Raw genomic sequence first — 24,102 nt, 5'->3', positions numbered from 1 at the left:
ACGACTCTCTCGGTGTGCCAACAGACGCGGTGCAAGAGGGAGATGAACCTGCAGAGGAGGGCGATGGAGAACAAGGTGAGCGCCTCTTTTATTGGTATTTCGTAAGGATTGTCTCTGCTTGTGATGGACCAAGCAGCAGATCGTTTTCCTGTTGTATTTGTATTTAATGGACCGTCTTAAGTGGTGATGAGTATTCACGACCAATCGCCACAACGGGCGGGACGATAACCTCAGTGCGCAACATTCTGCAGGTTTCTTGAGAAGTCACACGGACGTGTTTACTTAGCCAAACCAGACACGGCCACGGCAGAGTCATCTGCAGGCCTCCCTCCCCTCCCAGCCCCGAGGCTCTTGAACATTAGTCATAGTCGCATGTTTGGCATTAACGTTTGGCTCATGCCTGTCTTACAGTGAAAGGAGAGGCGTGGTGATACGGAGCCTCATCTTTATGCCTGATCTGCACCTTGAACGTTAAATAAAAAAACTTCCTATGGGGCTTCTGCATGGGTCATTTGAGAATATGTTTAGTTTGGCTGCGGATGATTGTTAAGCGTGCCACAGGCGAATAACCAAGTTAGTCATTTTAATCAAAATTACCATGTCAGAAAAACCACCTGGTCACCAAGAATTAAGAGCCAAAAACTTTTCAATCTCTACTGTTTTATGATTAACAGTCTAGTTAGATGACAAGTCAACAAATGTGTGCGAGTAATTCTTTAAAACTACTCGGCCTGCAGTGTTAAAAAAATTTTAAAAAAAAACTGTGACAAAAAGACTTTTTGAAAACTTCCTTTTGTTTCTTTAAGATACATAAACAACATTTGAGTTGTGGCATTTTGATTTGACAGGTCGTCTTTTTAGAGGTCACAGTCCTTTTGTCTGGCAAGACACCAGCACTTATCAAGACCTGTCTCTCTAAAGAAACACCCAGAGTTTAATTAAAGAATGTGGCTGATGATGGAAACTTTCCCTTTTGGCAGCACAGAGAATGAACTCAGTACTTGAGTTTATCAGTGCTCTGTCCTGTGTCTTTTCCTGGTTCTTAACTTTGAGCCTCAGTTATTCCAAAACATTTCTCGCCCGTTTGACTTCTGTAGCCACAATATCTCAGTTATCTGTTTCAATTTGGTTTCAGGTGAAGGGGAGGCAGAGGAAGAAGGAGGTATCGCCAACGATTCACACGAATAACGGCACACATCGCACTTTTTCTGTTTTTCTTGCTATTTTGGATGTATTGAAGCTTTGTTTTAGTCACGCCAGAGTTGATTTCCTGCTAAGTTAAACAGGAAATTAACTCTAAGATTACAAAAAGACGTCTTTGTTGAGACTTGGTTGGACTTACTGGCATGTTATGGTATGCTCTTGGCGAATGAGTGTGTCAGGTTCTGTCTGCATGTGTGTGTGTGTGTGTGTGTGTGTGTGTGTGTGTGTGTGTGTGTGTGTGTGTGTGTGTGTGTGTGTGTGTGTGTGTGTGTGTGTGTGTGTGTGTGTGTGTGGTCTGGTTTAGCTCATCTCTGTACTCTGTAATCTCTTCTCTTTGTTTGTTTTCCAACTCCACAGAAGAGGAGGCCAAACCAAAATTCAAGTAAGTAACACTAATAGATGAGCACACATGTTTGTGCTCATCTATTACCACATGTGCTATCTCTGTACCAGAGATGTTTTCTTCGTTATCAGTGAGAGAAATGCAGCTCAGTTAAACTGAAGAGATTGGAAGAAAAAAAAAAAATCACCAAGACACACTTGCAGTTTTAAGTTCAAGTTAAGAGCAGATATCTTTCTGCTGACTTATAAATCACTTCATGCTCCCTTCTGCTGACAAGCTCTATTGAGATGCTTATTACATTTTGAAGCAGGACTTGGTTCCTGCCCACACTGCAGAGGTGCATCAACATACATTCCTTTATAATTATGATGTCAGTGTAATGCATGCTGGCCAGCATGCATTACACTGACCTGACCTGACCTGAACCACATGGAAAACCAACAGAGTACTGTCAAGATGGAGACGAGAAGCATAAGAACAACAATGCAGACAAAAACTGGACTTTCTGATCAGCAGAGTCACCAATAGGCTGAATCCATGCCACTCTGCACTGGTGCAGTAATTCATGCTAGAAGCCCAGCCCAGGTATTGGATGTATAATATGTTCTGCAAAGAACCTGGGTAAAGTTTACAGTAGCCAGGCATTGATGCATATGATATTTTCATTATTGATCTGAAGTTTTATTTGAATTTTCAGTGGGGTTTTTTTTCCCCCTTATTATTAGCTGCAGGTCTTATTCAATTTAACAGAAAATGCTGCTTCAGACGCACCTTGTAGTGTTTACAATTTTTTCCCCCCCCGACTCTTTAGACCATTTATTATGCCCAACCTCATCCCTCCCAAGATCCCAGATGGGGAGAGGGTGGATTTCGACGTAAGTAACACACGTCTGGTTTCAGATTATCGATCGAAAGCACTGCTTTTATGTTTTATTTTTGCTGCGAATTTCCTTTTCGATGCGCCTTCAACGGTTCTGAATGCGTGCTTCCGCAGGACATACACCGCAAGAGGATGGAGAAAGACCTGATGGAGCTCCAGACTTTGATTGAGGTTCACTTTGAAAGCAGGAAGAAGGAAGAAGAGGAGCTCATTAGTCTCAAAGAACGAATTGTGCGTGCCCTAATTACGCTTCGGTAGGAGATGAACCAATTAAACCACGCAGCAATAACGGCAAAGCGCTACAATCTGTTTCAGGAGAAGCGCCGCTCTGAGCGCGCGGAGCAGCAAAGGATACGCAGTGAGCGAGACAAAGAGCGTCAAAAGCGACTTGAGGTTGACATGTGCTGCTGCCGCTTGCACAGCTAGTAACATGTACTAATTTTTACTGCTGATTATTTTACTCGCTGGTTGTACGTTTTTGTCTTCCAGGAAGAGAGGGCTCGTAAAGAGGAGGAAGAGGCAAAGAAGCGAGCAGAGGACGACGCAAAGAAGAAAAAAACCTTGACCAGCCTCCACTTTGGAGGCTACATGCAGAAGCTGGTAACAAAATAAGGATTATTAAAAAAAAAAAAAAATTGTCTAAATCAAATATCAACGCATCCACAAAGCGTTTCGTTTTCCCAGAACGAGAAGCGAAGCGGTAAAAGGCAGACAGAGAGGGAGAAGAAAAAGAAGATTTTGAGTGAAAGACGTAAATCTTTGGATATCGACAACTTGAGTCAGGAAAAACTCAAGTAGGTGGAGAGAAATATTTTGCCGCATAAACCGAACGTCTCGTCTCATTTCTATAAGTACTAACATATAATTATGAAACCTCACTTCCCAGGGAGAAGGCCAAGGAGTTATGGGAGTGGATGTATGAGCTGGAGGCGGAGAAGTTTGACCTGCAGTACCAATTCACCAGGCAGAAATATGAGGTGCCTGTGTGCATCAGTTTGCAGCTTTTTTACATCAAGTAGAACAAAACACATTGCCACAGTAACATTTGCCCCTTTTTTCTTCTTCTTCTTTGTTCCAGATAAACGTGCTGAGAAACCGTGTGAGCGACCATCAGAAAACGTGAGAATCTATCTCTCCTTTAAACCAATAAACACGCTGCCCTCATGTCAAGCCTCCACTAGCCAGTCGAAATGAACGTCACTTCACATACTTGCTGCAGGAAAGTCTATTTTGACTCTGTAAATGAGACCTAAGCTGACCTTTTTGGCCACCAAACATCATTGATGCCAGAAAAACCAACACTGAACATCACCCTGAACGGCCCATCCTATTGGTAACATATGGAGAGGAAAGCATCATAATGTCGGAATGGTTTACATTTCAGTAATTACAGTGAAAATGGTCGGAAACACTTGCAACCTAGCATTGACTCGGAGGGTCGGAATAAACATGTAAAAACATGTAAAGTTTTCTATCTGATTCATCGCCTACTTCCTACTTTGTTTTGAATTGTAACATAAAATACAAACAAGCTTCACTGAAGTTTATAGATGAAGTTTGGGAAAAATGTGAGGAAGTTTGAGGGGTTTTGCACAGCATTGAAGTAGCTTGCGAAGAAGCATGATTGGGTGGGAAAGACGACTTTTCGTTTTCCTCTTCAACGCCCCATGCAGACAAACAAGCTCAGCCTGAATCCTTAGCCTCATGAGCTGGTTTTTTTTTCTTTTTTTTGTGGTTTTCACAGATCCAAGAGGACAAAGAGAGGCCTTAGGAAATAGATGACCTGCTATCCAGACTAAGTACCTAAACCAAGACCTGCCGTTATCGTCACACCCAAGTCACACCTTTCTCCTTCGATGGGACACTTTCTAGTGTGTTGCATAATACCATATATATTCAGTTTGTTTTTTCCAATTACATCCTTGGAACAGTGAATAAGTTGTAGGTGTAAATAAAACCTTATTTTAAAAAACAGCTTTGAGCTTTTTTTTTTTTTTTTTTTCCCCAGGACAAGCGACTGCAGGTGCATGTTTTCATTTAGTGACACTGGAATAAGTGCCCCAAGTCGAAAGTGACTAATATCGTAGAAGCCAAGAGCAAAGTCGGGAACGGACAATCTTCCTGCTCTGAGACAGGCTCGGACACGAGCGACACTGATGCACCTTGGAATGACGCCCAGACATCCACCCTGCACGCTGCTCTCTCCCCTCCACCGTACACAGTTGAAAGAGAATGAATCATCCTCATTTCCATTTCCTTAATCTGGGTGGGAAAGTGTTTCTGGAAGAAGCTCCTCCTCCAACAACATTTCAAAGTATCAAATGTGTCAAAATGATTTTTTTTTTGTACATCAGCTGCACTGCATTAATGACAGCAGGTTTTTGCCCTTAGGAATCTGAAACTAACAACGAAATGGAATAAAACCGTTAGGCACGCAGAAAACGTAAAATGTTCACGCCACTGGATTATTTGTTTGTGTACGTTTAAAAATGAGCAAATCGTGCACACGAAAACTATTTTTGAAAACAGCAACAACAACAAAAAAAAGTCTCCTGTTTGTCTATCATAGTTGCACTCTTAGTCAGAGAAAGGCACGCAAAACCACAGGAACTCTCCTGGAACGAGAGCCCGGGGCTTAATTAGTTGAAGATATCAACCAATAAATCTGAAAACAGACACTAAACTCTAAACACACACAACAAATACGGTTGTGCAGTCATTTCATTTGTAAATACTGGAGAAGTTGTGTCCCAAAGAAACAGACAACCTTGACGTTCTTCGTTTGCATAGCTGTTTATTTTTGCATGTAAAGTAACAACAAAGCTCCTAATAAAATGTAACATACACAATTCTCAAAAAGAAAAAAAAAAACATACCAAACAAATACTGAAGGTGATCGAGCCTAAAGGCAGAGGAACCTTAAGACAGCCAAGTATGAAAATGTCCAATGTCTTTCACTTTGGGTTGATAGAGGTGACGACCACCTTAACAAATAGCTGAGATGTCTTTTATCGTTTGTTACACAACCTGCACCAACAGGAAACATGTTTGTTTTCTTTTCTTTTTTATTATTTGAAGACATAGACAGTAGCTCTGTGATAAAACAGATACCCTGTGAAGACCCCATAACTCTGTAAGGCTGCAAGAGAGAAAACATGATACGAGTTGGACAAAAAAAAACAAAACTAAATTAACCATCTCTGTGTCTTCCTCCTGCCTGACGATTTGAGCTTAGCTCATAATTCATTATGCTTACATAAAAAGGAACAGCCTTTTTTTTTTTTCCAGCTCTTCTATTAGCTAAATGCCAACATCCCACATCGCCGGCTCCGCCTGCCATAAGGCAGTGGCTGACAGGCCTGACTCTTTGCTGCTGCACAAAACTCCTTTGAATGCATGACTCGCTCATGCCACCGCTCATGCTACCACTTTGCCTCTATTTTTTTTTTCTGGTTTTTCATAAAAACTCAAGTCAATGTTGAAAAAAAAAAAAAAAACACAAACCTATATCAGAAATACAAATTACACAATATGCACTTTCGATGACAGGGCAATAAAAACAGAAGAGTCCCCCTCCCCTCCCAGTACTGCACATCTGAAGAAACCTAGAAGTATCCGATGAAGACCACTGATATTACTGAAGTGAAGTCACTGCCTGGTGTAAAGCATAAAATCATAAAATCAGAAGTGGCATATTTATCACTTAAAAAAAAAATTATCCACAAAAATCGAAAAATAAAAAGAAGCTTTGCATGCTATATAAAAACACTGTAAAATTACATGAATGTGTCAAGAGATGTCTCTTTAGTTGTGTTTCAAACAGGCAACATGTCAATAAACAAGCTTTAGCAGAACAAATACGTGCATTTTTTTTTACTTTTAACAGAGGCCAGGCTGTAACTGTTGGTTAATGTCTGTTAAGAGCCAACAAGCAGCTAGAGTCAAATTGCTCCTTTGCTATGTCGCACTCCCATTTAGTAGCCACACAATGCCAGTTTGTCCCGACCCACTTCCATTTCAAACCCGGAAGAAAATTATGTTTTTTTTTTTTTTTTTTTCTGAAAATGTATGATATTTCTGGGCCTGATAAGCTGAATCTTATGTATGTTATAGATCATTTAGTGCAAAGAGATTTTAAAGAAGTTGGGATTGTTGAATAAAAAATAGAATTAATGTTTGTGAAAATCTTGAAAGAGTGAAGCTATCATTTCGTCACAAAACAAAGCTTTTAGAAGAAGCAATGGGTTCAAACTGGATGAAATGGCAAAGAAGCAAAATGAGTAGAAGATCCATATGTGAAATATGGACCTTTCACACACTGATAATACCATGTTATATGCATGTTTTTTTTGTCATAGAATAACATGTATACACATATATATATATATACACAATTAGAGAAATATAGCATTTTTAACATCAACAAATACATCTCGTATATGTGAACATGATATTTTCTGACTAATCTGTTCACGATATAAGCTGGTGGTGTACTTATTTTGACCTCAAACTGAATCTTTTTCGTATCATTTTTGCTTGATGTTACTAAAAACACTTAATTTTCCACATGCACATTTTAAAATAAAACAAAAAACAAAAACATATTTCTGACGTATATGCCAGTTCTTAACATCACCATGGATGTTCTAGCCACACTAGTAACTGATAACATTGTAATATTTCACAGTGATGCAACTTGTGACTCTTAAGAATCGCTGCAAGTCACAATCCATGAAGTGGTTATGTGCATCGAAGGCTGCATGAATTAGGTTTTAGCGCCAACGCTCGCCTACCTCCCACACTTAGCCTACCGAAACGCACAAACATTTTCAAATTAAATTACAACTTTTGATCATTGGCGAGGCTAAACTCTCCCCACTGTAGATGCATAGTGTTTGAAGGGCATAACTCATAGGCTCTTCCAACAAGGTTGGCAGTGAAGACTTTAAGGGTGTGGCTGCAGGAGCTTCTGATCAGGCGGGTTTCCTTCTGCAAGCACAGGCACATAGAAAGAGAAAGAAGCAGCTAAGAAAATAAGCCCTAATACCTTTTTTGATTCGTTTGGCTTATATTGCCTACATGGGAGATGTCAAGTTTGAATGAGCATTCAGAGGCAGGCTTACCTCTTGTTAATTTTGGGGCAGACATTCATCGTCGGAGTCCTTGATAGCCGCTATGGTTGTTGGATTGACAAAATGGAATCTGTCGAATTTCAGCTGCAGAGAGCAAAGTTTGGAAGAAAATCAGTTCGACGTCTCTCACCAGTGCCACCAACAGAGAAGCAATGTACAGTGTCAGCAATTTGAAAGAGCCTCTGGGAGATCACAAGTGAGAGAATCTGCTGTTTCTCCACCCTGCAACCTGCTCTACTCGTCTGTTGAGGTTTTATGACATCTGAGTTTGTCTAATAATAGTTACATAAGTATAACTATTTGCGCTCATGCAAAAATGCTCTGCAGAGAACATTTTACTTTCTTCCAATCGGCTCAATTTCCCCAAGTGGTTACACTTCATCCTCCTGTTTGCTTCCCTCTGTTCTTCCCGCCCACCTCCCCTCTGTTACGACTTTCTCCATAACTGAGAGGATTAACCAGCCTGTATGCCAGGATTCCAGTCTTACTGTTTGTGAAATGACCAACATGTTGGGTGTGGTAGAAGGAAGGAGAAAGTGTCTCCATGAGTCAGGGGAGTAATTAAAAACACTCACCAAACTGCTGAAACCAGACATCTACACCAAATAATAATAATAAAAAAACCTTCTTTGCCTCACTGTCTAGAGTCAAATCAGACCAAACGTCTCTTGTTTTAGGTCAGCTAGAATGATTACAATTATTTTTTATTGATTAAATGGCACAATAATGAGAGAAACAATACGAACAAATTATTAGTATTATCGATGGTTGGACATTCTCATTATGACTGTACTCGCATATAATTATTTGAAAAATCGTGCCCAAGGATGTACCAGACATTTGCAGCTTGGCTGGTTTCTTTTAACTTTCACATCATGTCAAACAAGAAAGCAGTGCGTTCCACCTGTGGCCTCCAAGTAGCTTGGAATCAGAAAAACTTCTGATTTTTGGAAATCAGAAGTTTCCAAAAAAAAAAAAAAAAAAAAAGCCATCATTATCTGAGATTCCCCTTCTTGTTTCAAGGCAGAGTAATCATTCTGCATGTAAATTTCTAATTTTGAAGACATAAATAAATCATGTTAATCACATATTCCTTATGCCTTGTTGCCAAAGTTAGCAAACAGATATATTAGTATTTTTAACTGAGCTAAAATAATGAGATGTATGGTCTTATCGGAGGAGGGTGCATGTGTTTCTATTCGGTGTGTGTGAACGTCTGCTTTGAACTGTAAGCTGGTCCAAGTTCATGTCGTGTCTGCTGGAGAGGAAAAGGCCCCTAATCAGGTACAGGTTAAATAGTGATTTATAAATTTACATGTTTTATGGTGCTTCTCAGAAACTTATTTGTCCACAAGTTGTGTAGCAGTTTTGAGGCTGCAAGGGATCCAGCGTCTTGGGGCCTATAACAAAGAGACAATGATCAGTTGGGGAGAGCAAAGTGAGTAAGTCTATGGAATAGCTGGAAAACAAACAAACAAACAAACAAAAACAAACTCACTTTCTCTCACTTATATCCTTCAGTGCCGTAATCAGATTTGCAGTCATGGTGTTCTTGGTGATCTTCCGGTCTACCAGTAGCAGTCTAGGTAACACGTTGCAAACAGTTGCAACACTATAAGGATCTGCTTCTTTTGGCCAGTCGGGTTCAGTCAAAACCTTCCCAAGTTCAGGCAAAATCTTCGGCGCTACAGAGAAGAGAAATGGTGAAACCTTATTTCACATAAATGAAATTCATGACATTGAGTGCAGTCAGTGTATGCTCCATAGACACACAGGTGCATCTTAATAAAGTGAGATATTTTTGAGATTAGTAGAGTGCGCAGGTCTCCTCCTCTGATGGAAACTAAAATCACCGTCTCTGATCGAACACAATGACAATGATTCCCCAAAGCATCACTGTCGAAAAATTCAAACTGGACCTCTGGCAACTTGGATCCACCGTCTCTTTTCGCTTCCAGCGGACCCTGGGACATGCATTCCTAAAAAAAACATCTAAATTTACTCTCATCTTAGAAGATGAGGTTTGACAAGGCCAGTCCATTTACTTCTTAATGAACGTGTTGTGACTCCTGAAGCTGTGACTAAATTCAATTCACTCATTGTGAATCTCCCCCTCAAACATTTTAGCTTAATTTGGTTCACAATCCTCTTGATGCTGTGGTTATTCCTGTGGCTCGTGTGCCTTTTTTTAAGCTAGATTTTCTTTCTTCTACTCAGTTTTCCATTCACATGCTTGAACCGAAAGACAGTTTTTTCTAAAAAGAGACTTAGATATAGTTTTTTTTTTTTTTTTAATATGCATGTTTCTCAGTAAGGGTTGCACAGTATCATCACAATATCAATGTGCACATTAATAATATTGGAATCAACTGATTGTATTGTCATATTTGTTACCTGTGAGTTATTTGTTGTAATATTTAAATTAATTTGGGGTTCTCAGGTGTGAGTCATGATTATCATTATGAAGAAAAAAAAATCCATTAAGGAAAATTTTATATATCATGAATATGACGCACAAAGGCGCAGTTGGTAGAAAGAAGGTCCTGGGTTCGGTTCCCGGCCCGGGGTCTTTCTGCATGGAGTGTGCATGTTCTCCCTGTGCATGTGTGGGTTTTCTCCGGGTACTCCGGCTTCCTCCCACAGTCCAAAAACATGACTGTCAGGTTAACTGGTATCTCTAAAATTCCCCTGATGTGTGAATGTGTTGTTGTCTGTGCATGATTGTTTGTCCTGTCTGTCTCCGTGTTGCCCTGGCAACCTGTCCAGGGTGTACCCCGCCTCTCGCCCGTTGACTGCTGGAGATAGAAACCAGCACCCCTTGCGACCCTGCAAGGCTAAGTGTGTTAGAAAATGGGAGGATCATGAGTCTACCATGGCTTTCACATCTGGAAACAGTCCATCCTATTTGAAAATAAAGGTTGTTTCTTACCCATCTGGGATTGCAAATCGGGTGTGCGAGACATGTTATCCAGAAGAGAGAGATACGTCTTTTGAGTAACTTTGGACCGCAATAGACTGGACAAGAGATAATTGTTCGAAAGTTGGTCGAACAAATGCTCACTCACAGCTACAGACCTCTGAAACACAAGACACGTAAATACATTTCAGTTGTATGTACCACTTCAGTGAAGCTGTCCATATTTACACCACTTATGCAATGAGTTCATAGTGGAAATTTACATGGATTTAGTTTGTAACATCTCCTACTACTAACCCAATCTTTGCTTGCAGTGAGGTTCTGCATGGCACCACAGCTGGCCTCTCTAATGACATCGCTTTTAGACGACTTGAGCAGCTCAACATACACATCTATGGCTTTTGTGTTGTACAACCACTTCACATCTGATCCCATGGTTGTCTTATCACTGCCTTCTCTCAAGTCTTGCGGTGGGTCTAAGAAAATCTGAGCAGAGAGAAAAGCAGCTTAGGACCTAAAATGCGGTCATCGTGATTTGGGACAAGCTTCTTGGTTAACACCCACCTCTTCTTTAGTTTTTCTGCTTCTAGGACTGAAGCATCCAACTGTGGGGCTTTTCCTACCCTCAGGATTATCAGATTGAACCTCTGCTGAGGATGTAGCCTCCGGACACTCTTGCCATAGTTGGTATGTCAAGTTATGGAGGGTGCACACACAGTTCTCCACAGGCTATAAAATGAAAACAAGAAATAAAACAGATCATGCAGGACAACATGTCCTAAAGTAATTTTTTTTCTATAACTATATTTGTTAGTTGAGTCATGTAGCAACAGGCCGTCAGCAGTCCCTGAACCAAAATTAACACAAAGAAGAAATACTAATAAAAGGGATTCTACATCATAATGAAGTTTGGTAAATACTCCAACCGTGCAGGTACATTTAAACCCAAAATTATTCATACTCAATACTGCAGAAGTACATTTAAAGTGATATTTTAGTCTACCAATATGCTTCTTCTGACTAGGAGTGACATTAATGTTCCAGAGTTGCCAGGCCAGAGTCTGCACTGATGGAGAATCTGTGAAGGGAGCTAAACCCTCAAAGACTTGTTGAAATGAAATGAAATGAAATTTTATTCGAACATGATACAAATATAAAAATAAAATAGTGCACAGTAACAAGAAGTGCATAAGAAAGAAGAGAAAATACAGATTTTTTTGTTTCAGTTAACATATCATGCTCAAAATGGGGTAGGAAGAAGTGAGAACTTCTTGCAATCACATTGCGAAAAATAAATTGTCAAAATAGCAATGGCAATGTGCAAAAGACTGGTCAGCAATTTGATATTTCGATTCATTAGTAAGAAGGTTATAAGAATTGTTCTACATTGCTTTTACTTATAAAAATGTAGATAAAAACAAAAACATTGTTTTAAATACAATATTCATTTTAAAATGTTGTTTTTTTTTAATCCTTTGAACTATGCATGTCCCCACTAGAATAAATTAAATGTACATCTAAATTTGAAAGGAGTGTGGACAAGAATGGACCCAACTGTGTGGGAAGACTAACTTGCGGTTTCGGTTATCTTATGTATGTGAAGATTAAAATCTACATGCATGCAGTACTTTCCCAGGAACATGCACATACATTTATTTTAGCAAATGGATGCTTCCAAGCAAAATTCAGAAAATGCTTAAAGTGTAGAATGAACACATTCTGTGTAAGAAACACGAGAGATGTTCAACGGGATTAGGGAGAGAAGTAAAGAGGAGTCTTGAGAAGTGAGTCATCCAAATTCAATGGAAACAAACAGGACCAAGAATAAAACAAGCATCTGATGAACAGATAGACTTCCTTCGATGAGGAGGTCAGTGAAGCAACACTTCATACAAATCATTAAACTTCACGTGCTGCCACCGACAACGCAGTTCAGGAGTCAGTTATTATAAGGCGTCACTAAATCAGGCAACACACAGTAAAACACTAAATCCAAAGATAGAATACAAACACAATTGCTTGGACTATTGATTAGCTTTCTCACAGAAAAGCACTTTTAGACAACTACGAAATAGGTTGCTGAATAATTGTTTGGCAACTGCTCGACTACATTGCCTGATTGAAGCGACACCGACAATGACGGATGTGACGACGTGTGTTTATTTACGCTTACCTTGTCATCTAGTCTCCCCTCTTTGTCGCATGATGAAAGGTATGTCACCAGGGCCTCAAGAAGGTTTTCACAATTTCTCATTTTTTCCCTGTGAAATTTTTTGCCGCTGCTCAGGTTCCTACATGCACATCATTAATCATTGCTCATTATTACGTGGTTTCATGTACATGCACCACACAAATTGTCAGAAAATGTAAAAACAGATTTTCAGTTCAAACTCATTTTAATGTTGAAGATTACCTGAGTAAATACCAAAAAAGAAAAAAAAATAGTTACAATAGCATTTATCACAGGGAAAAAATATTTTCATATGCAAAAATCCTTCTATGTGGGTAATTTAAAAACGATTCTCCAAAGAGGAGCTGAGCCATAGTAACATGACAAACTCAATGGAAGGTCCTGCAAAGATCTGACAGGCGTCAAGGGTGCACAACCGGTTATTAGGTTTAGATGTAATTACTTTTTCATATAGAGCCTATGTTGTTTTTTTAATGCCTTTTTTCCCCCTGATAAATGAAATATTTGAAAACTGTTCTTTGTATTTACTCAACTTTGATTTTACCAGATACATTTTGATGCTCTGAAAAATGTTACAAAAGCAAACACAGAAGGAAGAAAGATATTTACCTCAAGCAGCCGGTGGCAAAATAAAAGACTTCTGGATCTACATGTTCTGAGTCGTCCTTTGGGATGCTAAATGGCACCATCACATTCTTAGTCAGAGCGATAAGTGCTGTCGAAGTTAGCTCAGTCTTCAGTTCGTCAATGGAAGACAGGTTCCAGAGTAGGCCTTTTTAAAAAATGCATATATATATATATATATATATATATATATATATATATATATATATATATATATATATATATATATCACTGTTTTAATGCATAAGCATTTTTACACAACTACTAAAACACTTTTCCTAATCCCACAGTTCTCATTGTTAAGTCCAGTAAAATGACTATCTGTGTCTTTAGATTAAAAATAATTCTAAGCAGAGCTGCATGATTCATCATAATTTCACTGTGTATAACACCACAACCATAAAGGACTAGTGGGATTAAATATTTGGTAGGCCATAACTTAATACCCACACCTGATTTACACCTTAGAGACTGAGATGCTACGGATCAGCTGGTTAATTACATGTAATCGTCATAATATTCAAAAACAATATAACAATGTCCTGTTTTCTCAGTAAAATGCAGCCTTAATTTTTGAGATCAGGCGTCCCTACCAGCGAGTTGCCTCTGCGTTTCAGTAGACTCTGAGTTCTTCATTAGGTTCAGGATCTTAGCTATGCCACCGCATTTCTGAACTTCCATCTTGTTTTCTTTGTGCTTGAAGACGAGATTTCTCAGAGCACCAGAAGCAGCCCTTTGTAAGTTTGGGTTGTCGCTGTCCAGCATTTCCACCAAAGGTGGAATTCCTTCATACTCGTTTACCTGCAACAAAATTTGCGATTGGGAGACAACCTGTTATTTCCGGTTTATGATTAGAGTAATTTGTCAGGATTTTTTCAAAGCTGCCATTTTTGATGAAGTGACAATTTTATTCTCATCAGAGAGAATAGATGTATCTTTTCACAATCAACATAAAGCTTTGATTCTGTTTAAAAAAAAAAAAAAAAACTTAAAAAAAAATTAAAAATCTAGTTCCTGTCATTTCCAAGTATGAACAAACGGACAACAGTATTCACTAGCGTGTCTTCCCCTTGGTGCAACTAAATGCCATTTTTTTTCCTTTATACATTTTATGTGATAAACACAAAGTATGCACAGAGCTGCGAAGTAAGAGGAAAAGGGTAAAGTGTTTTATTAGAAATAAAAAAATTTAAAAAGTGTGGCATGTAGTCCCCTGAGTCTGTTCCTTTTTATTGGATGTTTACCTGGTCTGCATATCTAAACTGAAATGTTTCATTATTATTCATGGCAAAATAGCTCAAACTCATGGATGGAAAGCATTTGTGAAGATAAGCTGTCAAGAGAATTTAGCAACTAATTTTACACTAGACTTTGGAAAAAAAAAAATTAACACAGAAAATTCACTTTGATCTAAACCATTCCATTGTACATTAAATGCTGTGTTTCTGCAAACACGCCTCCACTCGCCCAGTGACAAAAGACCCTACATTGTATGCGATTCCTTCTGGTAACAAGATCCATGCGGTATACCAACCTTGTTTTTGGCTGATTCGTCACTGAAGCAGACATGTTGGATATAGTTGGCCCCACGATGCTGGCAACTCTCATCAGTACTCTTCAGGAATTCCACGGCATCTTCTAGGGTCATATAATCAAACATGTTTCCTGTAGAGTTGAACCTATCAGAAAACACATAGGAATTGAAGACAGAGTTGGCAATTATCCGTTCAGAATTTAAAAGAGGGGGGTGAGGGGAAGAATGCCTAATAAATATAACGAATCAAAGCAAAAGGCAAGGAGTAAACTAAACTCACAAGGACGACTGCTCGATTTTGGACACCTTAATGGACCCCATCTTGCCATCGGTTTGAGACTGGTTGGAAGGTGACAAGACAATTTGCGTTTGACTCTCGGTGGAAGACGGGCCATTAATTGTCGAACGGGTCTCTTTAGTAACTTGAATTTGGCTTGAATTGATCTGCCCTTTGACTTTCTAGAAAAAGAATAATAGTGAACAAAATTATTTCGGTATTATTTTGGGATCGGGCAAGAACACTGAAGCAAGAGCTACTCACCATGCTAGGTGCTGAAGCAAGACGACCTGAAATAAAACTGGGGTCACTCCGACTGGGTTTCAGCCCATTGGAGCTTTTTGTCCAGGATGAGGTGTTGACTTGTTCCATGTTGGAGCCGACTAATCTTCCCTTCGGATTTTTAGTTGTTAGACTTCGGCTCTTCTGAACATTTACATAAATTGCAGAGCAGAAAAGAACAGAAGTTATTGGTTATGGTCCCAAAAATGTGAGAAAACAAATCAGAACTGAATGAAACAGTTTTTGGCTGAAGACTGCAAAGATTCCTAGGGTGTGTTATTGAAGATTCTCAAATTGATCTAAGCAAACTCCCTTCTTAGCCAAAAACTGTGTGCCACAGAGAACTAACTTAAGAGTCAGTCGGTTATTGAGAGCGACTCTGAGTGAGTAGATGACAGAAATTCCTGTTTTAGTGAAAAGGTGTGGTTGACCCCATTGCTGGATGTGATGCTGTCTTCTACAGACTGTGACCAACTACATAATACAGTTTAATTTAGTGTTTTTGATCCATGGGTGTTTTTTTAAGCTCTGTTCCTTCTTTTTCTTATAAGGCATTATTTGAAAAACTGATTTTTAGCATAAAACAACTTTCACAATTATTGGAACAGCTGGTGAACGTTTCAATGTCAAGGTAGTTCAAAGTGATTTAAATCATAAAAACATCATACAGTCATCAAGTCTGAAACAAGCAGTAAACATTACACTTTGCCAAATATCATCAAGAAAACACATACATATGTTGATCAATGTTCCAGTCATTGCTAAACAGAGGCAGCTGTAAACAGGCGAGATCTTAGCCTTGAATTAACTGAACTCTGTGTTTCAGCAGTTTTGCAGTTTTCTGGTAGGTAGTTTGAGATTTGAGGTGCATAGAAGCTGAATGCTGCTTTCTCCATGTTTGGTTCTGGGGATGCAGAGAAGACCAGAACCAGAAGATCTGAGAGGTCTGGAAGGTTGACACGACAACAACAGAGCGACAGCCAAAATACATTTTGTTAGTTTCATAAACTAACTTTTGTTGGTTTATAAACTTTTGCTAATGTTAATTCAATGTGTAAAAGCATGGCCAACAGGGATTAAACGGCTTTGTTCACTTCCTCTGGTGTCATTGTTAAAACTACAATTCTAAAACAGAAAATCAATGTGATCGCTCACAACTTCTCCTGTTTCCTGATTGGCCCCTTTTTATGAGCAGCGTTGCACTGGAAGCTAATGGCCAGGCTAGCACACAAACACCCACACACATTATTTGAATATTCCCAAGTAGGACGGAGTAAAATTCAGAAGAGTCGGAGCAACACAAGCGATAAATGTCCATACAAACGTTGTCACACAAAAATGAAAGGTTTGGCAGGGAAACCATTTCCAGTAAAAACTTGATCAATGAACATCAGTGGAGAAAGAAGCAACTTTCTCTTTGCAGAAAAGTCATTAATCAAAGTTCCACCTGTCTGCAGCTGACATTCTGACATATTTAATTTATCAGGAAGGAAGGAAGGTTATGTGAAAGTTATAGGGAGAGGCATGCACAGTTGATCTCCTGGTGTTTTAAGCCTGACATGCTGCTGAGAAAGCACACACACATATCACCAAGGGACTTGACAGGAAAAATTGAAAAAGATATTCAACATAGCGTCTGAATATCTTTAGCTTCTTTGAAGCAGTACTTGGAAACATCCACAGATCCAGCGAGTTGTTGCATGTGGTCTTAACTGGATCAAGCAAGATTCATTGACTGAATTATAACTGTATGAGAAACGCAATGGATATGCAGTGGGGTGAATGAAGAAACACAGCTCTGGAGAAAACTTAAGGTTTTAATAAAAGCCAGTTTAGCAGCTTTTAAACACGCCTCCCTTTAAGGCTGTGTTTCTCAGCTTCGGGCAAGTTGTCAAATAAGATAGACTCATATTTTACCGTAAAATAATTCTACAGCAGCCAAAAATTGAAACGTATGCTATCATCAAATGATCTTGCATGTACAATGACATTCAGTGTTTATAAAGTATTATCTAACAGAGGCTGTGGCTCCTAAAATAACAGGAAACTACAGAGATTACAAGATAAATGTCACTGATCTTTCTAGCTCATTGAGTCCCTGAAGGCAAGAATAAACTGAGATCGGCCACTAAATAAACAAGTTTCACTTCTGTAAAATATTAACTAAATGTTTTTTGTTTTTTTTTTTTGGGGGGGGGGGGTTCAACTCGGAAATTAAACTTATGCTTTTTTGTGGACTACTAAATCAGCAATGATGGCAATTCACTTTAGTACATTATTATTGTTCTTTCCTGGATTTCAGGGAATAAGCTACATAAAGTTGCACATGCTGTTCAGTATAGCTGAATATATTCAAAACTATTCTTCCTGATGTGCATGTTTACAGACAAATAAAATACGACACAGCATGATGTGTGGATTGTGAGCCTTCATCAGAACAGGCAACACCAACATGTTTCCTAGAAATGCCTCACGTACGTGCAAGCAGGTCAGGTCAGGCCAAATCCCCATAAATACATACACACACCCAAACAAAGAGCCACGTAAACACGCGCTACTGAAATTTGGATTACAGAATAGCTCATCTCAGTACACGCATATCGAATCCGGAGTTTTGTAGCAGAGTAGAGTGTGACGCTTTTCTTTTTACATAAGCAAAAAAACACACAAGCATGTGCATGCAAGAAAAACAAAAATCTAATTAGTTTTTTCTGCAGAGCATTGCAGCTACTCTGTTTGTTCAAATATCTAGCCATTCATTGTGTGTCAGTTATCAGAGACTGGGTCATTGAGGTAATGTGTGCTGGAGGGAAACTCAGTCGAGCCTTTGCATGTCCGGCTCATTCTAAGGGAGACCCCAGCCACTTGTATTCAGGATCTTGTTCTCTTGATCATGATTCATGTCTCATGGCCATAGGTGAAAGTTTGAATATAAATTGACCGGTAAATGGAGACCTTAGCTTTTTGGGCTCAATCCCTACTTTACCACGACGAGCCAATGTGACACCTGCAAAACTGCCGATGTGGACGTAATTTGTCTACACGTCTCCTGCTCCAACCTTTCATCACTCGCGAACAAGACAAACCTCCTTCACTGGACCCTCGAACTAGAGCACAACTTGTTCAGAGTAAAAACCATGTCCTGATGCTCAGAGGAGGTGACTTTTTAATGTTCCGCCTTCATAAATATTAATCTTGATATCGCATAAGGGTCTCCTCAAGGATCCTTTTTGAAACACTTCAAATTAAGTATCTAATTGCTTCTCCGAACTCAGGTTATGAAGTATTCTATTCTCTCTCAATTATCTTCTTTCACTCAATTATCTTGTGAATCAATGGTGCTATAAAAATGAACTTGCTTTTATCAGCAATATAAATTATCCATCACTCAACGCTGCCATAATGTGAACTCAGAATATTACATATTAGTTTCTCAACAACATGTTTTGGTTAACAGCCTCAGTAAGGATTTTCAACTACTGCTTTCGAGTAATAGCAACAGAATAGGAAGAAAACAAAAGCATCTAGTTCGTCAAATTATTATTATTTTATTTCTTTCCTCAATGCAAGCAATTTGATTATTTTAAGTCTATTTCTAGCCATTCACCCCAAATCGGCTTTTAATGACTTGTTGCAGCAATTTGCAAGACATTTCTTCTCAATGTATATCCAACATAGTATATACATATATGTCGACACACAGACTAGTTGCCATCTCAACTAACAACAGGGGGTGGCAAGATCATGTGGCTGCAATGGGTCCATAGGAAATATTTGAGATAAATAATGTAGTGTTAAGGATGAAGATGAAATGAACCAACTATTTAACAGAAGTACTTCATCTTTGTCACTTTAACAAACTACAATAAGGCCTTTTCTTGAAGAGTCTTTGAAAGAAGCAGAAGTCTGTGATCCGATTACCGACACATGATGCTGACACAGACAGAGAGAGAAACAGTTACCCTATTCTGGAGAGCGGCTGACGCGCTGGAGACGGAGCGGACGTAGGCGCTAGCTCCCCTATACTTGAACGTCCCAAAGTCAGAGGATTTTAAAGTCGGTGGAGCAGGGTCTGTGGAAATAAAAGAGAAATAACAAAGTAAAACCACTGAATCCTTTAAAAAAAAAAAGTTGATGCATACACTCCAAACCTTAGATATGGATTTTATTTTAATAGTCTGATGGTTCTAAATCTAGAATGAAAAACAGACATGAAATCAAGTAAGAATCTAGAGGATGGATGTTGTAATCATGTCGTAGAGAGATGAGATGAGGTCTCAGACTCAGGACGACAGACTCACGGCTGTTCTGGGCCGAGTGACAAGATTTCTGCTTGAAAAACTGTTTCCTTAATTACCAAATTATTCAGAGTGGAAAAAACAGACCTGGCATAAAGAAAAATGCTAAATGAAGTAAAACAGTTTGTTTTACTAATGTGTGTTGAAATTAGGAAAAAGTATTTGAGCAATTGAGGAGTGAAATCAATTTTTTTTTTTTTTATTAAAATTTGGTGATGTAACTTTGGATGATTTTAAGGAAAACAACTCTCGTGATAGAAAAAACAGCTTAGAACAACTCTTATAGGTTGTTTTAAACTAAACACAAATTTGACTTAAACAGAATAGGTACTGTTTTAAAACAATTTTAATGTGTGCGCACACACACACACACACTTCTCTGTTTTATTTTTGTTTATGAATAAGAACTGGTTTCCCTCTAACTTTGAACAGCTTGTCAAAACACACAATTTATAAAGCTTCTGCACCTCAAAACCTAAACATAAACCATATGACACGGTGCCTTTAAAACAAGCTACACATTTTTTTTTTTCGTAATCTGACCGACTGGTCAGATTACAACTGATAGAACTGATTCAATTCACAGAGGCAAATGTCTATTATTATGATTTTTGTTGATGCATTGTGAATTTGTATATACATTGCTTTAACATTTCTGTATGGAACTCTAAATGGTTAATGTGAGCTCCCAGATATGAAAGTTAAAAGCAGCCCTGTGAACTCAGATGTGTGTGCGGCTCCAATCCTTATTTCTTCCCATAATTCAGAGTTTGAGAACTGTGAACACACCAGTTAATTACCTTTGAAAACATTGTAAATCGGCATATAAAATCCCCCCCACATTTTTGCAGTTTATTTTCAAACTGAGATAAAATTAGGGATTTAAATTCTAGCTTCCAACAAAAAAAAAAATCAACTTGTAAAAATGCATGCAATCAGTCAATTTACTGCAGCAGAAGAACTTTTAACAGTTTTCATTTGATTTTCATTTCTGGAATAAATTAGCCAATTTTGGATTATTTCATGTGATCTAATTTCATGTTGTGTTCACTCGCTTATTTTTCATGGCAAATATTTCACTATTGGTGACATTTGTGTGCATGCTCAAAGTGACTCTAAAACAGTAAAGCTGTCGGCGTGTAACTAAGCACAACTAATCCTATGTTTTCATGGCAACCTAAAATAAGCAGAACTAAATAGACTGCACTCTTTCTTTTTCAGATTATGCAAAGGTCGTACTCTTGTTATTACATTTATACATTTTATAGCAGCTCCCACCACTGCGTTTTGCAGGACAGGCTAATTCCAGACGTTTTGTATTCCTGGAAAATGATTGCTTTAATGATGTTTGTGTTTGCTGACTTGCTACCTGAGGGGGGGACCGTCAGGTAATTATAGTCGACTGCTTGACATGACATTTATAAAGTACAAGCAGCTTAAGTCTCGAAAAGTCTATTTTGCCGTTTCAACCTATCGAAACTGCGACGGTAGTTTTGTCAACATTTTTAGTGTGTGCGTGAGCGTCACTCCCACACCAAACTAGTTTGGACTAGAAATTGAACATCCCCCCACCACCACCACGATTTCATCTATACACATCAAACGAGTACCTAACCGTATCAAAAAAAAAATGTCTGGGAACGGAGCCAGTTTGGTGAGTGACACCTCTGGAAATTTGAATGACGCACCTTTCCTCAGACGGCAAAACTAAACCCGAAAACTTTCAAACTAACCTCCCTCCGCGAGACTTAAAATAACTCAAAAGAAATTGGTTTCCATACTTGTGGGACTCGTCGTGCCGTTCTTGTACTTCGATTTGCTCCTCTTAATGCTGTTGACCTGGCTCAGCACACGTTGCTGTCCCGAGCTCAGGTCCTTGTCGGACGGCGTCATGAGCGAGGTGTCCCCCGCGCTCTCGGGCTCCGTGGCCGATCGCAGTCCCATCATCTTCCCAAACTCGGATCCCTGACCTGGAGCGGGTGGGTCAAACGAGTTCTCCAAACGAGAGCTGAGGCCCCGCGATGAAGAAGCGCAGCAACAACGGGTGCAGCGGATAAGCCAGAGAGCTCACATATGGTAAATGTTCCCAGAGCAGAAGGTGTGGACTCCACCCTCGGGGACCGCGCCCCTTCGAGGGCTAAGGAAAGTTCACATGCAGGTGTGGGGATAAAGGGTGGAGCACATGCAAGAGAGAGAAAGAGGAACCCAATGACAGCCCATATTACATTGCAGTGCCTGCGCACATTTAAATACTTAGTTATGTCATTGTTGGGACCGTTGCAGAACTGCACAGTGTTTGTGTTTTAACTTGCAAACTATTCCAGCTGAAAGGTGAACTGAGGATAAGAGGTTCAAAGAGCCGTTTGATGCAGCTGATCATATACAAATTGTATCAGTTGAACAAGTCATCAGAATAAAAGCTGTAGTGAAAATTAAAACAGCTTTTTCTTCAAATAAAAAATAAATCCCAAAGATGGAACTGTATGATGCAGTGTTGTGTTCAAGACCACCTAACCCGAGACCAAGACAAGACCAAGACCAACTTCGAGTACCACAACACTGGTATGATGGTAGGAAAGGACTGCATTATGTCAAATGTTCATCTTCCCAGCAGGATTTTTATGTGCACAGCCAGAGTTGCAGTGCATTAGTTTAGATCAAATCCATGCATTATCCATCAAAATTATCTTATTTGCATATGCGCTTCATTTAGCCTGCATAACCTTGAGACATTTTATGATAAAGAACCTGCAAATATTTTTGGTGTCGCATAGTACTTGCAGCTGAAAGTGCAATGGGGGTTTGTTACAAGACGGACTTGACTTCTTACTGTCTGATTTGCACGTGAGGCAGACGGCATGAGTCAGACTGGGAGGAGAAAGAAAGGGGGAAAAAAAGGGAGGAGCCAAAGGATCAAGGAAAAGAAGAAGAGTTAGAGCGGGAACTGTGCCGATAGGAACACATGCTTTCAGCATAACCCGACTGATTTGGCAAAGATTCTGCAGGTACGAGTTTCCCACCACACCCTCGTGCTGAACAACACCAAGGCAATAAATACCTGGGTTTCTGTTACTTACGTGCCAGTGAGTCTCCAAAAAAAAAAAAAAAAAAAAAAAAAAAATCGAAACTGCATTTGATGCCAAAAAAAGCAAAGGTTATATTCTGCCACTGATGCATTACAATCTAGAAGTAAATGGAACGGCATAGAATACAAGACTTTTTAAAATTGTTTAATTTTTGTTTTGTCATAACATCATTTGAGTTTTTACAATACTACTGCCGCTGCATTATTGTCCTGCAAAACATTTGAAATGTGATAGGTTGGGCAGCTAGTAGTTATGTTATGGCTAATGATGGCTGGGACTTTTAATAGCAACCAGTGGTATTTGCTGCATTTATGTTGTCCTTAGTTAAACTCTTTATCTCCAATGTAAAAAAAAAATAAATAAAAATATTTAGTTCATGAGAATGAGATGATGTGTTGAAACTTTTATTTTTTGAGCAGGTAATGAAAGAATCTCCATGTTTTTTGTTTTTGTTTCATGTTCTAATTGCCTTGGTCCCAGATGAGCTGATCACACACAGTCCAGATTCCTTTAGGAACTGTTTACATTTTTTGCTGGAGTCCTAAATCTGTTACCAAACCTGCCAATTTAAATGTCCATTTTGACCACTTGACTTGAAAAGACTTTGTGAGACTTTTCAAGAAGATGAGAGTCATTTCACTAAGGACTTTAATTAAAAAGTTGTAGGCTATTGTCACAAAAATACTATCTTCTTACTGTCTTAGATTTATTATTCTCTAAGGTAGTGATTATGTGAAACAAGTTCTGCAATATAAAGTTTTTTTTTTGTGGCGAGTCTTCATTGGCTTTAAAGCTATTGTGTTGGTAGGAGTTGCCACACAGATCACATTAATGGCTGCCAATAAAAAACATTTGGAAACTCACAAAACAATAACAAAGACCCAAGCAACCGCACCTATTACATATCACCAGTACTCTGCCACATTCCTCAGTTATTTAACACATTGTTTATTGGTTAGGCCTGTCGCAAAAAAATCCATTCGTGCAATGTTTGTGATGAAAATTAATTAACAAGCTCAAGATTTTCCATTTGCAATATTTATTGCTTTTCTCTGTTTACCAAAAACGTTGTGACAAATGTCTTCAGTCTTGTGATTTGGTCTCAGCTAGACGGTTTTGAAGGACATTTTATTTGATGTTTTTATCGTTTTATTTTGGATTTCTAAAATGTCTTCCAGTTCCAGTGTTACCTTGGAATTTAAAGTTTATTGATCTTTGAGAATGTCTTCTTTCATTATTGTGCCATTACCATTATATTAATTGAAAATAGTCTCAAAACGACATTTTTATAGCTTATCACAATAACTTATGTGATAATTTATTGTCCAGCAAAAT

General features: G+C 38.9%; 2 protein-coding genes across 2 annotated transcripts; one reads left to right on the top strand and one right to left on the bottom strand.

Annotated features, from left to right (window-relative positions):
- Positions 1 to 28: 28 nt before the first annotated feature.
- Positions 29 to 4,400, top strand: tnnt2a (troponin T type 2a (cardiac)). Its single transcript, XM_014999646.2, has 11 exons — positions 29 to 75; positions 1,136 to 1,162; positions 1,561 to 1,585; positions 2,358 to 2,421; positions 2,541 to 2,657; positions 2,742 to 2,819; positions 2,916 to 3,026; positions 3,111 to 3,220; positions 3,313 to 3,403; positions 3,505 to 3,545; positions 4,171 to 4,400. Exons 4-11 carry the CDS (start codon positions 2,368 to 2,370, stop codon positions 4,202 to 4,204), a joined length of 636 nt encoding a protein of 211 aa, XP_014855132.2. The 5' UTR covers positions 29 to 75; positions 1,136 to 1,162; positions 1,561 to 1,585; positions 2,358 to 2,367; the 3' UTR covers positions 4,205 to 4,400.
- Positions 4,401 to 5,200: 800 nt separating this feature from the next.
- On the bottom strand, positions 5,201 to 21,829 carry pkp1a (plakophilin 1a). The gene is made up of 15 exons (XM_014999611.2): positions 21,463 to 21,829; positions 19,346 to 19,455; positions 15,366 to 15,527; positions 15,105 to 15,283; positions 14,825 to 14,969; positions 13,884 to 14,091; positions 13,276 to 13,438; positions 12,649 to 12,766; positions 11,040 to 11,204; positions 10,773 to 10,961; positions 10,488 to 10,635; positions 9,057 to 9,243; positions 8,874 to 8,958; positions 7,550 to 7,642; positions 5,201 to 7,415 (listed from the first exon to the last, which is right to left on the bottom strand). The coding sequence occupies exons 1-14, from the start codon at positions 21,626 to 21,628 to the stop codon at positions 7,556 to 7,558; spliced, it is 2,112 nt and encodes a 703-aa protein (XP_014855097.2). The 5' UTR covers positions 21,629 to 21,829; the 3' UTR covers positions 5,201 to 7,415; positions 7,550 to 7,555.
- Positions 21,830 to 24,102: the final 2,273 nt, after the last annotated feature.

Source organism: Poecilia mexicana, unplaced genomic scaffold (genome assembly GCF_051168715.1).
Source record: "Poecilia mexicana isolate PSO_F unplaced genomic scaffold, ASM5116871v1 scaffold_7, whole genome shotgun sequence".
NCBI lineage: Eukaryota > Metazoa > Chordata > Actinopteri > Cyprinodontiformes > Poeciliidae > Poecilia > Poecilia mexicana.
Note: the sequence above shows the minus strand (reverse complement) of the source record. Positions and strands in the feature narration are given on the sequence as shown.

Coding starts and splice junctions, on each gene's coding strand:
- tnnt2a (XM_014999646.2), top strand. CDS start 2,368: ATGCCCAACCTCATCCCTCCCAAGATCCCAGATGGGGAGAGGGTGGAT. Junction 2,658..2,741: donor TTAGTCTCAAAGAACGAATT/GTGCGTGCCCTA, acceptor AATCTGTTTCAG/GAGAAGCGCCGCTCTGAGCG. Junction 2,820..2,915: donor AGCGTCAAAAGCGACTTGAG/GTTGACATGTGC, acceptor TTTGTCTTCCAG/GAAGAGAGGGCTCGTAAAGA.
- pkp1a (XM_014999611.2), bottom strand. CDS start 21,628: ATGATGGGACTGCGATCGGCCACGGAGCCCGAGAGCGCGGGGGACACC. Junction 15,528..19,345: donor CAGCCGCTCTCCAGAATAGG/GTAACTGTTTCT, acceptor GTAAATGTTCAG/AAGAGCCGAAGTCTAACAAC. Junction 12,767..13,275: donor TTTGCCACCGGCTGCTTGAG/GTAAATATCTTT, acceptor ATGTGCATGTAG/GAACCTGAGCAGCGGCAAAA.